This window comes from Lepeophtheirus salmonis, chromosome 12 (genome assembly GCF_016086655.4).
Source record: "Lepeophtheirus salmonis chromosome 12, UVic_Lsal_1.4, whole genome shotgun sequence".
In the NCBI taxonomy this organism is placed as follows: domain Eukaryota; kingdom Metazoa; phylum Arthropoda; class Copepoda; order Siphonostomatoida; family Caligidae; genus Lepeophtheirus; species Lepeophtheirus salmonis.
The window spans coordinates 12,141,844-12,157,792 of NC_052142.2; the positions used below are offsets into that span (position 1 = coordinate 12,141,844).

At 29.4% G+C, this 15,949-nt stretch overlaps 1 protein-coding gene and 1 long non-coding RNA gene across 11 annotated transcripts in view; one reads left to right on the forward strand and one right to left on the reverse strand.

Moving 5' to 3' along the window:
- LOC121126783 (integrin alpha-PS2) overlaps nucleotides 1-9,585 on the reverse strand; it is a 130,023-nt gene extending 120,438 nt beyond the window's left edge. For 6 of the 10 annotated variants that reach the window (XR_011782583.1, XR_011782582.1, XR_011782581.1 and 3 more), the window contains exon 1: nucleotides 8,859-9,088. Coding sequence is in view for 6 of the 10 variants with exons in the window: in XM_071892067.1 (XP_071748168.1) it covers nucleotides 8,859-9,088 (230 nt within the window). In the remaining 4 variants the exon portion in view is untranslated. Of the gene's footprint in view, nucleotides 1-8,858; nucleotides 9,089-9,168 lie in introns of those variants that run through there. The other 4 variants (XM_040722121.2, XM_040722120.2, XM_071892065.1 and 1 more) reach the window with 3 other exon arrangements.
- Nucleotides 932-14,142, forward strand: LOC139906742 (uncharacterized). The gene is made up of 3 exons (XR_011782588.1): nucleotides 932-1,870; nucleotides 1,927-11,574; nucleotides 11,638-14,142. It is a non-coding gene; the product is annotated as an uncharacterized lncRNA (long non-coding RNA).
- Nucleotides 14,143-15,949: the final 1,807 nt, after the last annotated feature.

The following is a 15,949-nucleotide window of genomic DNA, read 5'->3' on the forward strand; positions in this document are numbered from 1 at the left end:
AGACGCGTCTAATTTCATAGTTAGAAGCTATTGTTCTTCTGTCAATGAGCAAAAAAATAGGAAACGCCAGAGACAAAATGATTCTGGAGCAAATAGATGAGTGAATAAACTGTTCAATGTATCTTAAAATTCATTGTATGTGTCTAAATCAAAAAATTATTGTATTTAATATAATAATTGTATCTATAATATTGGAGCTAGTATATGTGCATTTCATTTCTGTAGTTAGGGTAAAATATTATTTATACCGCACTAATTTTTTTTGTGGGGCATTTAAAAAAATTATATGCATATTGCTATTTAAATTGGAGTCTTGAATGTATTATTATTGGTTTTCATTGGCTTATATAATGCTAATAAGTTTTTTTCTATATTATAGATGTTGTTATATTGAAGTCTAATACTTGTTTTAAGAACATAATCTCCATGTATATTAAATATATGACTTTGTTTCCTGCCTTCCAAATTATGCCAAATATCAAAGATTTATTTATTGAAGGTTTTCCCTCAGCAAAAACAAGGGTGTGTGATTTCAATCTCCGTGCTTCATCCCTCTTCATTATATCCCGGCTAAAGCATTAAACCAAGCAGAGAAACACGACCGTTAGCTTGAGGAGGTACAATGGTGCAGCGTTTTAACACTTTTTCGTAAGATGACGCCTTTCGTATGACGTTACTGTCATTTTTCTTACAACCGACGTAGGCTGGGATGTAATAAAGAGAGTGACTGATGAATGATGAAGCACGCCTACCTTACTCTAAAATTCCTTGGAAAGAAGAAATTATTTTATTCTTTCATTTTTCCTTTTTTGAATTCCCCATTAGAGTGGAGAAGCCGGAGTTTTCAATTGTAAATTTATCATCGATTAATTGTTATTATGATAATAAATGTATGATTTAAGATAGAATGGTAAATTATTGTCAGAGTTTTTACAGGAAAGGAAAGTGTACATCCGTGGGGATAACCCGGATAAGAGAAACTGTTTCATCAGTAGTATTTTGAATTCCCTTCTTTTAATACCTACTTCGCAGAAATAATATCTAGTCTTTGGTCCTCTTGAGTTCCGCTGGTGTTATACAATGCCTAAAATATGTTGTGTCCCTGGATGTAAAACAAGATATAATAATGAAGGAAGGATCCAGGGGTTATTCAGTAATAAGTTATTCTTCATGTATTCACGAAGAAAGAAGATATTCGTCATGAATGGACTCAAGCAATTCCACGGTCTAGTTGAAAGCCAAGTCACATGAGAGAGTTTGCTAAATTCATTTCAATCCCTCTAACTATGAAGTTACTTCTCAGGGACCAATACGAGGCGGAAAAATTATTTCTATCCTCGACTCCAAGAAGGACTGAAACCCGATGCGATACCATCCAATGTTTCAGGTTTGAATTTAAACTATATGGGCTAGAAAATCGCATATGTGATTTTTTTCAAGCAAAGCGAATCCAATACATTTTAAAGCTAAAAAGTCTTATTGATGGAATGTCTTTACGTTTTGATTTATATATATATATTGATTCTATGGGAAGAAGAATCCGTCATGTTCTATGCCCTTGCGATTGTCCCTTATCGTCTTTAAAATGGAAGTCCTCTGGTTATAAGACATTTTTCTGAGTTGGCTCTACGGGATATCATTACATCAACGAGTCAGTTATGCAATTTGATCTCCAAGACTAAATCACTATGCTTGGAAACAGTTATGATTGATATTGATCCATCATTGAGAATTCCATTGACTTATTGACTGAAGGTTATTGTGGAAAATATCGATAGCAGCTTAAAACCATCGTTACTTTTTTTGACTGAGCAGATTGAATTTTGTAAATTCAAAAGAGAACATAGGAAATAATCCCAAAGCACGCTTGGTAAATATTGTTGTTAATTTAATGTGTTAATTTTAAGTAACGCTTTTAATTTTCAGCAATGGCTCTTATTTGGAAAATGCCATCAACATCTTTGTACAAACTTATATAGAGCGAAATTAATCTATTCAATGGTTAACAAAGCTCTCAAGCTGTTTTCAGTCGATACAGGACTTATTCATCAAACCGTCAAATATGTGAACAAAGTCAATAATCTCAACGATTGAAAAAATTGTAACCATTATTATGGATGAAATATATGGGTAAGCTGCAAGAAATTCAAGGCACTTCAATACCAAATTTATAGCTTTTTCATTTCAGGCCAAAAGTTTTGAGTATACAGGAGGGAATTTGACGGCATTGAACAAGGAGGGGATACAACAACCTAGACTTTAGCTTGTGTGATGATCAAGAGCTTAAGTAACAAATATGAAGACACTATTGCAATGGTACCTTTGACAAAATTAGATTGTAAAATTATGAGAAGATTATTACTAAGTTGTAAAAAGTAATTCATGGAAACAGAAAATTCTACAGTCAAGAGCTTTACAACAGCATATTTGATAAGGATATCGTCAGCCCTTGTAATAGTGAAAAAAGTTATTTTGCTATTTGATTCAGAGCATATACAACAACTTATTGGGAAGAAAGTTTTTGAAATGTCCTTCGTTTTATGGTGAAGAAATGATTGCTGAATTTATCCATTTAAAAAGTTCTAGTTTCATCCAGAGGAAACAAAACCTCGACCTTGAAGTATGCACACAAATTCAATGACAAAGTTCTTAACCCTCATCCTATTGAAAAAAACCCAACGTCAAGTTAACAGATGCCTTGTTCCATGAGAGTACCATTTATGGTCTTGAATTTTATGCATAGAATGGTTACCCTGAATTCCAAACAACAACAAACTTTTTTAAGCTGATAAGGCTATGGTGGAATTTATTCAACTAAATATTCCTTTGCCCTAAAAAGAAAGATCGGAATTGTGAACTCACAACACAATTTAATTTTTAACAAAAAAATTCTTTTTTACAAAAAATTTATTAATTGGTTGGATAATTTTCGAACTTACTCATCAAAAGAAACATGTTTTAGTACAGAGACATTTTTTACATTAATCCAAACAACCTCTACTATGATGGACTTGTCAATATTTAGTTTTACATCAAAGTTTTAGTTAAGTCTTAACTGGACAAATTCAGTCCGATCCATTGGAACCAAAGTTGGGTTTTTATCGATATAGTAGTGTATGCAACTATTACGCTAGTGTGAGGCAGTTCCTCTAAACAGAAAAATCTGTACAATTATCTTCACTTCACCTCAAGTTTAGCAAAATGAGATTGGTCGACATTCGTAACATTTTGTTCAGAAATTTGAGGATGATCTTTTGAGTACGGCAGATCTTCTTCTGGAAAACATAAGTGTCACTGTCATTCCACTCCATGATGACTGAGGAATACTAGTTTACATTCCATGATATTGTACAAAATCTATATTGTCCATAGTTAAATGTTCTTTTTGTAAGCTATTACAACTATTATTCACTTAATAAGTGAAGATGACAACTCGCAATGTAACCTTTCAATCCTGTTTTTTTTTGACGAAATCAATATCCACGCCCTTGAATAACATAACGATTTTATCAGAAATATCTCGAAAGGATCTTTAATAGAACTATCAGACGAACTATTTATATTGATTCAGGACGCCTGGAAATATTATGTATCCCTTTTTCAATCTATTAAACATAAAACAATACTTTTAAATAATTCAAACCCACAAAATCTCTTTGTTGAAAGTTTCATTCAGCACTTAAAAAAGGAGTCTAGTTTTTGCTTGACCGACAATGTGAGAATGGTCATCTGTTCAAAAAATATATGAGGCAATGTGTATTTAAGTTATTTAATGTCATGAACTAAAATTTTGCTCATGAGATTGATAACTTAATTTATAAAAACCGAAAGAGACATGCAAAGACAGAAAAAAAATATTTCGGATAAGGTAAAGAAGTTGAAATCTGAGGAGAAATGAGTTTTTTCATATTAATTTTGCTTTGAAATATATATTCATTTAATGATGACTGATTGTATTATTTATTATATCTTAATAAGTGGTGAATTTCAGTGCGTAGCTTGAGGTACATATATCGAGAATATTTCATATTTGCAAATACCTTTGCATTTAAGTGCCAAAACTAAGACGCTATAAATTTTTTTTAAATGTCCTCTGATATTATATGGATCAATTGCTTAGTTAACATTATAATATAAATTCATATATTCAGAAATATTATTATAAGTAAATACAAAGCAACTGACCATATTTTTTTTTATTCTAGCGAAAACACTTCTTATTCATCCAACTTTTTTCTGAGTAAACATCATGACGTAATATGAGAATCAATTTTGACACAGTGACTATAAAATCCCAAGTAACGATTTTACTCGTTCTTTTGACGAAGAAACCTTTATACTTAAGGTAATAGTTTTAAATCTTTTGTAAGGGTTATTTTCAGTTTCTATTTTTCTCAGCATTTTCTCTTCGTCGATTTCTAATATCCCAAAAATATTTACATTGTCAACAACAAAGATTTGAATAAATTTTGACCCATTATTTATTATCTCTTCACTATATTCATGCATTTTCTCTTCGCCCTTCTTCCTCAAATTAAGAAACAAACTATTTTTATGAATGTGCTATATAGTGGTTAGTAAGAAAGAACTGGGTTGGAAGATATTTTAAGGATATTTTAGCTTTTATTTATATTTTTCTAGATTAATAGTAATATGTAACACCATTTTCGCCCACCACGTAAAACCCACATTTTCATTGTTATTTTAGACATATAACATTAAAATTTTCAATCGTTGTTAGCTTGGTATTTAAAACCTTTATTTAAAAATCAGGTTTTAAGAGTATAATTTTTATTCAAACCCATATTTCAAAGCGAAATTACTGAATTGAGGAAAATTTAAGTAATAACAATTGATAAAAACTTTTAACATTCGAAAGATAAATTATTTATTAAGTTTTGATTAATACTGTTCCTACTGCTCTTCTCAAAAATATTATTCAACTGTTAGGAGTCCCACGTTCATTTTTTTAGCATACCGGTGGATAGTATTATATTCCACTGTGGTTATAACCCTACACCAAAATCTGTTATATAACATCATATTTCAATAAAACAACTTTCTTAAACATCAATAGCATTGAATGAAATTTTCAGGAATTATAGAATACAGTATTGTGCTAAAGATATTACGTTTAAATAACTGGACTGGAAAAATAATAATAATAATACAAAGTACTTTCAAATTGAGCATTAATAAGGATTGAAGTTGCTAATGTCTGCTTAATTTTTTTTTTACTTCGTATTGACAAATTAATTAAAATTTTTACAAAATACTACATAAATATATGTCTTAACGTATATTATACTTTTATTTGATTAATTAAGAAATAATCTGAATTAAATATAATTGACATGCAATTACTTCCCCCCATATAAATATATAGAAAATCTAGTATTTCTATGGGGATCCCTAAAACACTTCTAGACTTCCGCTCACGCCTCAAGCAATTTTTTTGCACTCCGTCAATCTATATTTTGTTACATATCTAGATATTATCTTATATATACAAAAATAAGCTTTTGAATCTTCTTTCTCCTCCCCTCTCCTGTTCCTCCTCCGTTTTACTCTGCCTAGCAACAGTTTTTGTTTTTCAATCTATTATTAAAAATTAGAGGGAAGGGGAGATCACATACCCCAGCTAATTCGTCTTGGATGAACACTTATGAGAATTCAATATTTTTAATTTAATTTGTTCAATAAAGACAAATAGTGACATTGTACAACTAGTTTGACATATTTGGTAATATCTTGAAGTACCTATGGCCCATAAGCATTCTACTGAAGGATAGGATATTCCGCAGGATAATAAATTATTTGGAATTTAAGTAATTTTGTAGTTGGTGAATGTATTAAGCAATTTTAGGCAAGTTAGGAGTAGGCTAGTTTATTGACATGGAGTTGAACAGGGTTTAATTTTGCAAAGGTATAATAAACTTTTTATTTGTAATAAAAAAATAAACAAAAAAATCAAAAAAAATATTAATCATAAATTTGGTTTAGCTACATAGTGAGAGGATTGTTACATAGATATCTATTGATTGTTTACTGTTACTGATTATTTGGTATTTTTGCAATTTGTTGGGTTATCTTCAAAAAATGCGTAACAGTGGGTGGTCAGTAGTAATTTTGACGAACTTTAACTTCTTTTTATCACACCCACGAGGCCACCACGCAATTTATTTTTTTTAGTAATTGTTCTGGAATAAATTAAGTACTTATATAAGTACTATATATATATGATACCAGCATTTTGTGTCCAAATGTGTCCCTCCCCCATGTGTCCGTGGAACGGAGAGGCTCATACTAGTCATGAATTTAAAAAAAAAAAATGATTGGAAGAAGAGAAAATATTTTTTTGCCTGCTCTACATGTACCTTCATAACATTCCCTATTTCTTTTCTATTATTTTATAAAAAACGAGACGGAATTTCTGTCGAAATATTCAAATAACCGTTGTTATGGAATAAATATTGAAAATATTGCAATTTCTGAAATCAGTTAAAAAAACTTTATTCATAAAAGTGAATTGGAATCCTTTAATTTACATACTTACTCCCATGAATGTATTGTGAATGGATAAGTTAATATGTTATTTGTAATAGCTGCTCCAATCTTAAAATTTATTGAACTTTCATTTTTTTAAGACATCCGACCATTTTATTGCCATGGGATATAAAACAAGTCCGGCTTATTAAAAAACGGATAATATATTATGTTCAATTAAGTTCCCATCGAATCTCAAGGAGAGAGAAATAGATCAGGTCATCAAAAAAGTTAGACGTATCCTCTAAATAAAAAGAAACCTGTAATCCTGAATTCCTGAAATATGTATGTGGCCTCTCTTAACCATCAGCAATCTTGTACATATGATACTTGCATTTGTAAGAAACTTCTATGAATAGATTTTGAAAAACGATATCCTCTTATAAAATTAATTATTAAATTTTAAATTGGAAATTTTTATTTGATGATATAATTGTCAAAGAAAAATATAATTTGGTGACAGCGTCCGTAACAAACCAAGCAACATTGTTTCAAAATGTTCTCTGTGTTAACCATAAAAGTTTGCTACAGAAAAAATGGATCATATTCAGAAAAGTTATAACCGAAAAAAGTTTGATTAGAAAAATATCAATATTAAATGGTAAATGAATGAATAAATTAAATATTATTTAATAAAATAGTTTCTATTAATGATGTTGCCCAATTTCTGTCTGCCATTTATATTAATTTATCTGTTACAAACCATTATCGACAATAATATCTAATATCTTGAAAAACTTCAAACTATCCAAATTTAAAAAAAATTATATGATTTATTCATTCCGCTTAGCTATCTTTGTTATGACAGCTCAAGGTTACTAGAAATACAAAATAAGACTATCATGTAATCGAGCTTGCTAGAATTTTTAATTTGATGTATTGTACCGACTGCTGGGCAAAAACAAGCAGATTTTGACAAAACATGCAACCACTCATAGTTTATGACGTCATTATTGCTAGAATTTTTAACTTCATGTATCGTACCGACTCCTGGGAAAGAAAACAGATTTTGACAAAACATGCAACCCCTTATCTACTATAACGTCAATATTAAATGCAAGGTGGAAGTCAACCATCAATCGTACACGCGTTATAGACAACTAATATAGTTGTTTATTTTGGCTGTTCCATCCCTTGTTAGCGTATCCCATGGAGATTATAGAATGAACATACATATTATTATTTTGTTATACATATGAAAAAGTAAAGCAAAAGTAGGTGGAAATTCATCTTTTTATTATAGATTTTATCCTAAACACGATAAATGAAAGAATGAGCAAAATTTTAAAAAGAACAATAGAGCCAAGCGTTTAACATTTCTAATCTTAATCCCGTTGTATTTTGTACATCCATAAATATTGATTTTGCATCCCTATCTAGATATATAGTAATTCATGGTATAATAAACATAAATTTTTGAATATATAGGGGTGTCATGATATCAAATTTTCACGATACGATACGAAATTTGATATATATCTCTATGGTAATTATATGCAATGGACATGAACCATAATTAATAAAGCTAACGCAAGTAGTTAATCAGGGGAATTGTTAAGTTCACAATGCATTATTCAGCAAAAAATTAACCGACTTATTCAAATGTTTCCGATATCACTATAAAATTACACAGAACATCCATTAAATACTACTCTTAACGATAGAACTAGAAATTAATTTATTTTATATATTTGTTTTCATTCATTCTTAATGCTTTTTATAAAGATATACACCACCATACTAAATGACAATTTGAATATTATTATTCATTTCATAATATGAATATTTATCAACTATCAATTTCTAATTCGAGTCAAACTAATGAACCAGCAACGAATAAAAAGAAAAAAAGGAGCAGCAGATAAAAGAAATGGTTCAAAATAAATAGCATTGTGATCGATGTCTTCGCCATGCTAATCCCCGTGCTATCGCGATAATGTGTTAAATCTCGTCAAGGAATACTGTCAAATTTTTTATTGCAAAATTTCGTTGCATGATATTTTGTCACACACTTATTAAGCAAAAAAATATAAAAGACTCTTAAAACATCATAAAGATTTTTGGAGCTCAAAGTTTTGTTTCTTTTAATTTCATCATTATTCAATTAATTAAGTGTAGACTTACGAAAGGAACATAACTTAATAATTTTCTTAACTGTTGTGGATATCTCACAGAAAAAAACCGATTTCATAACATCATTTAATAATTATTAGCAGTATTATATATATAATTAAAACAGAGCCATTTATCCATAATTTTTGGGTAGTAATTTTTAGCTATTTTCCGTATAAAATTATAAAATATTATCTTACCATGATGTTCCGTTTTTTACTTTATGTTGAGCAACTGAGAAACCGAACATGCATTTTTCATCTTGACAATATTTTAACGGTGAGTAAATTATTTTTGAAGGAACATTGATATTAAATGATATTGAAGATGATACAAATAAGGTAAATACTATCAAAATTGACTGTTTGGAACAATTCATATTAAACGTTGATTCTTGCAGAGTAACTATAATATTTCTTCTATAAATCATTTATGAAAATGGTCACTAAATTATATAATATTATTTAGTAGAGTAATTCTATCCAATGTAACTATACACTAGCACTTAACATTTTTTTATCATTCATTATTAGTAGGTCTTCTAATGGTCGTCATTAAGGTACAAAAATCTCATGATAAATATATTTTAAGTATTCTTAATATGCTAAAAATTAGCTATTCAGAGAATATTCAATTTAATTTTAATTTTTTATCGAAAAAAATAATGTAGTTTTAGTAAAATAAAAACTTTTTTTAACAAAATATCACAGAAAATACACTACATTCATCAACTGATTCTCTTTTCATTAATGACTAATTCTTGGCGATAGAATGCATGAGGTATGAAATAAGATAATACTCCCTCGTCCTATAAATTACATTTAGAGTATGTTTTCTATTAACAGACGAAAACGGGGAAAATTATTTTGAACGTGGCAATGTTAGATTATTATACACATATTATGGCACATGATTAAATTTCAACTTATTCAAAATATTTTTTGGACTCAATAAAGAAAATTATAAATAAAATAGACTTTACTATGTACATACAACTCGCACGCCAGCTATAAAAGGCGTAATTGAAAAGTATACATACATGTGTACACACATTTAAGGTATTGATATAATTTAAGTAATGAAATAAAACTATTTCAATACTCGTAGCTAAAAAGACAAAAATAAAAATAAAATACTTTTTAATCTAGTTTTATAATTCATAAAATAGAATGCTTTATTATATATTTTTTGAAATTTTTCATTTTAATCTGACAGTACTAAACGTAAGACAAAAAAATATATAGATATTGTTATTTACAATATACTTTCGATTTAAATGTTTAGTATATTGCTTTCTAATCTTTTAGCATGGTTCAAAAGTATTTATAATTTATATTTAATACTAATTGATAAGTGATATTATCAGGGATGGGAAAATTATCAAAATCTCGGCAAGCGTAAATTTATAAAAAGTATTATTAATAACTAATGATGTCAATGCGGTGAGTTTTTTTAGCTGGCTCGTTAATTTGTAATTGTTAATATAAAGAAGGAATTTTCTTTTCCTTAGCAGTTGTCATTATTATTTAATTCCTGATTAGTGAACATACTTTCCGTAATAGATTTAATTATATTCAGAATCTGATTGAACATTCGTGTGTGCTCATAAAAGACGGAATCTAACACTAAAAATTTGATTCGAAGCTATCATTGTAAGTTCTTGTTGGAGTCAGCGTAGAATTAAGCATCGACATTGGAGTAATTCTACCAGATGTCCTTGTTTATATCCTTTTCGCTTTCGTCCCTAGTCACAAATTGTAGCTGATCTAATGAAAATTCATAATAATTATTATTTTTCTCCTTCTTAACATTCTTCAAATTGTCAGGAATACCACGTTGATTTCCGTTTTCTTTTTTTATTTTGCCTATTCTACACCTTCTAAACATCATTTTTGATAGTCAAAGATGTTCAAAATGCTATCCACTGGTTTGCTAAAAAATTAAACCGAAAATTAACGTGGTAACCCTGACAGTTTGAAGAATGTTTAGGAGAAGAGCAGCTCAACTGTCATGTCATTTTATTAAATAAGCTGTCAGCAGCTCTGAGAGTGATGGAAAGGAAGTAAACACAAATTCTACTCCGTATATAGTAAAAACATTGGCAGGAATTATTTCGAAGTGGATACTAAGCTCTAGTCTTATTCCAAAAAATACTTTTTATTATAACCATAGACATAACTTTCTAACCAATGTTGTATAACAAAGAATGGTTACAATATTAATCCATTATCTGATAACAATATTAATCCATTATCTGGTTACAATATTAATCCATTATCTTATTCAATTTTTATAAGGGTTGAATTTCTTACCAAATGTTCAAATTTGAAGAAAATGATCCAGTCTTGGATCATTTGTGTCCTGAAATGGTAATGATCTCAATAAAGGTATGGGAAAAGGTGACGATATTGGTTCTTGAAATTGCAATATTAAATTGCCATATCCCCTTGATATTGAAATTATATTAGCTTATCTATTACAAAATTGATTTTGCCAAGAATTGGGTTGAAACACGTCAAAGAACAAATTCCATGGTCATAATCAAGATCCGATAAAAGACAAACCTGATTTTTTAAATGTATAATTGTCATGAATATAAATGAAATTTGATTTTAAAAAAATGATATACAATTTAAAAATAAGGATATATTTCATTTTAAAGCTTGTCTTCAATAAGTCTTCCCTAATATAAGATAAAATTCAAAAAAATATTCCATTTATATAAAATATAATGCATATATTATGGTTAGTTTAATTTTTTTAATATCTAGTCCTGATACTTTTTATTTTATGTCCGATATGAACAAGATGCATGTCCACTCCATATTGTCATCCAAATCTTTCAAATTCATGGAACTTTATATTGGTAAAGCCATGCCTTCCCGCTACGCCATAAAAAGTCAATAGAGTTCTAAAGTAAAGTATTGTTATCAAAGATAAAGAAAAAACTTGTATGAAATGATAATATTCTTATATTAGTAAAAACTACGATCCTGATTGTTGATAGGTTGCCCTTATTTAATAAATTTGGAAGACGTTAAGAAAGCTGACAATAGAACAATTACAAGTATTGAAGTAAAAGTCTTAACAACGTTTTTGGCTCCGATTTCTGTGACAAGGGTCTATAGGTTTTCATTATGTATGGTACACCTTATTCAAGCTTGGACAGTGAACGGATAAACGAATGGCGTTCACTCTTTTTGTTCATTTTTTGAACGAATGAACGACGAACCGAGAAAAAAAAATGAACGATAAACGGAAAAAAATTCATTTTCTTTTGGCCATACGAAATAGCTTTTTGAATATTTTTCGAAGATTATTAGATCTTTTTTTCTTGATTATAGGTTTAATTATGATTATTATATTTGATGGTGCCTAAAATATATTTTATTTAGTCTTTTTATTTTTAAAAATCGGTTGCTTCGTTTAATTGTACCATTCACTAGAATATAAATTATCTCATTATAGCCTTCAAAACTACAAATATATTGTAATGGATCGAACAAAATTTCTACTGGACGTTAATACGTTTATTTATCTAGTCTCTTGTAAAGTTTTTATCTAATCTGTCTATCAAAAATACTTAAATTTTAACCCGTCAAGGGCACATGGATTTTTAACCTCTCTTTTTCCAATAATTATCATTTATTGTCTGGAGAGCGTGGGAAGATATTTTATGCAATAATAAGTTTTGTAATTACTGAAAATTTAATTTAATTCTTTTGTTGTTTAAGAAAGTTATGTAGTTATATTGAAATATCATATTTTGTTAAATTACAGATTTTGGTGTACCATGTAGGAAATTCGAGTATACGAATATCTTCCCATGCTCTCCAGACAGTAAATAATAATTATTGAAGCAAAATAGAGGTCAAAAATTAAAACAAAGTATTTTCATATTGCGCAATAATAAAGATTGAATGTGCTAATGTCGGGTTAAAAATTTATGTACGTCTCAGCAACAGATTAAATAAAATTTTACAAGATATTAGATAAATAAAATTTTTTAATTCCATTATTACTTATATTTGATGCATAACAACCCATTTTTAATTTTAAAGGCTATCTTGAGATTACTTATTTTCCATCCAATGGTGCAATGAAACAAAGCAATGAAAAAGGGAAAAAAATTAGACTAGGTAAAATTTTAAGAATTTATCTACATTAAATGTAAATAACATGAATTTGATTTCGCCCATTTAAGTAAGGAATGGGAATCCCCAAAACACTTCTATACTTTCGTGGTTGCCTCCTGCAATTTTTTTCTCTCTCCGTAAATCGGCATTTTGTACCATACTTACTTTATTTGCTCTATTTTTGGGGAAGGTAATACATATAATTGACACTTAAATTTAGATTTTAATCGTAAACTCTAATCTAGGATAATAAATTTAGTTAAGCAAAAATCAAAGTGTCATATATTTGGGAAGTTGCCCACTATATTTAATAAACTAAGAGATAGGGTTGGGTGATAACTAAGTTTTTTTTAAGTTCTTGATAATCTGCCTATACCAGTATTATGTTGTTACATTTCAAAAACCCTTTCTAAAAATGTATAACACATTATGTTCACATTAAATTTTGCCCCTACCAAGTTCAAAAGAAAATATAGCAAAATTTGCTGTTTTCTTTAAATCTGTATGTGCCCTACCTTATAAACTTTAAGTATCTTAAACAGTCAATTAACAATTTATAAATATTTAATTAAACATAAATTCATTTTATATGTATGTCCATAATTATTAAAAATAATTTATAACACTAGAAATTTTTTTTTTATAAGACGGCTTAAATAATAAATGTATATAATAATGAGAACTACTTAAGTAAATAAAATTCGTTTTTTATACTACAAATTACAAATTAACGAGCCAGCAAAAACAGCTCACCAGATTTAAATAAGGTATTCTTCAGTAGTTTTTTCTTTCTTTTTCTTACTCAACTTTCACTAGTATTCTAAAAAGGGGGTCAGTCTTCAAAGATTCTCTTTCAAATGAACCTTCTATTTTTAATTTTTTCTTAAGGGTCCTTATTTATATTGTTGATATATTTACAAAATAAATACATAAATAAAATACAAAAAGTTAGAAAGAATTGCGTGGCTAAAATATAAATATACATTATAGTTTTTAAATTATACTACACAACCAAAGACCTAACAACAACTAAAATATAAAAATACAATTAACTAAATAAAATCCAACACTGATAAAATAATGTAACAACAACACAGAAAAATAGAAATACAACTCCAATGTAGGACTTCACTTTCTTTATGAAAAATTCATATTGCGGAAGAACCCTCCTCAACCTTAAATGGTAACAAAGGGAATTGGATATGGGATATCGTATTAGATCCAGGGCATAGTCCCAGGAGCTATATACCATGTTATTAATTTTAATATAACTATTGCCATCAGTTCTTGCCTGCAAAGTGGTTCATTAGTAGTAAGATTTGCAGCGATAAAAGCTTTGCCACATATCAGGGCAAAATGTATTGCTTGATTTTTCTGTGATCCTTTTCTCAATTATCGTACTCTGATATATTTATGTTCATAGACAAGAACTCTTGTAGTATAGCCCTAAAAGAGCACTCCACGAATGAATGAAGAATACTATTAAAAAGCTTCCACAGTCTTTACAGTGACTATTAAAAAAGAGGCAGCCCGTGGATATCTGGAATTGTGAAATGAATTTACTTCCTTTCACTACTCCATGGAGGGATTCCTTTATTCTTATTAAACTAGTGTCCGGCAACTTTAAAGATTGTACATAATTTTTGTACATCTTGTATGCTTCTCCAATATATGAAGACGAAACTCTCATTTTCAAATGCCAAGGGCTGGGATGTGTATGATTGCTTCCCGATCTCATTAGAGAAAAAAGAAATTTTCCTTGATTTAAGAAAGAGTCAGAGTTCTGATGCAGGTCATGGTCGTTTGTGTTTTTCTAGCCCTTCGAAAAAATCTCTCTGTCAAAACTTCTGTCTAACTATATACACCGTTGCAGTTGAGTCATATGTAGGTTTACTATACCATATAATCCTTTGTACTGCAGCCTATAAGGGAGAGAGTGAGCTCAAAAACTTGTTGGAGAGGTCTGAGCTGAGCATAAACCATTGATATATACGTGGGTTAAGGACTACTGACCTCAATGGGAGTTCAAGGCTAGTCGATAGGTCAAAAAGAACCTTGTTATAAATTTTAGGTAAGACTTTAGACAAAGGAACTAACCCTCCGCCCAGATCCTTTCTCAAACTTTTGAGAGGCGGAACATAACTTTTATGAAAAAGAGACAAAAGCCACTTTTCCTCCTTTTTTATTCCAAAGTCTGCTCAGCTAGGCAAAGCTGAAGCCTTATATAATACCAAGGGAATAATGAAGTTATACAGTCAACCCGTGTCTGAAGATTCAAGTGCCTCCATTGTGCAATTCTTTTATATGTCATAGCCCGTAGGGAACTGTAGAGTCTTGTATTACTTAATACTAACTAATTTAATTCTATAGTTTACACGTGTACTACATACATTTGAGACGCCGATAAACAAACAACAAAAGCATAAACAGACATAAATAAATACATAAAATATAATATATGATGAGCCTAATAAACACGACATATTCCATATCTCCCTTTTTATGAATGAATTCAACCTAAAACATAATCATTGTAGATTACTGGGGGCTTAGATTAGACTAGATTAGATTAGATTAGACTTAATAACAGTTTCTTTTAGAACTGCTGGACCTGGATCTTTTGCATCCTGATTAATTTCTTTAGATTTAGAATTTTATAGGCAAGGAGATTGCATCTTATTTAAATGGGCCCGATTTCTTCTATACGAGCCAGTATCCGTTTCAATGATAAAGGAACAGGGTGTTGAATTTCCTATAACAATCCCAGACTGTCTTCTATCTGGTATTACAACTTCATCTCCATGCTGAAGAGTAATCAAAGGTATTGCTGGGTGTCTTTGATCAAAATTAAAGCTTTTGTGCCGTTTTTTTATTTTCTTCCAACTGATGAAGAGACTGGCTAGATATTACTATTGGAGATAACTAGCATGCAGCTACAGGAACCTTTGTGTTTAACCTTTTTCCCATCATTAACTCAGCTGGATAATATCCATTGGAGAGAGGAGTAGCTCTATAATTTAATAGAACTAATTAAGGGTCCTTGCTGCCTGATAACAATCTTTTAACAGTTTGGACTGCTCTCTCTGCTTCTCCATTTCCTGGTGAATGTTCAGGACTGCTTGTAAGATGACAGAAACCATATTCATTGGTAAATA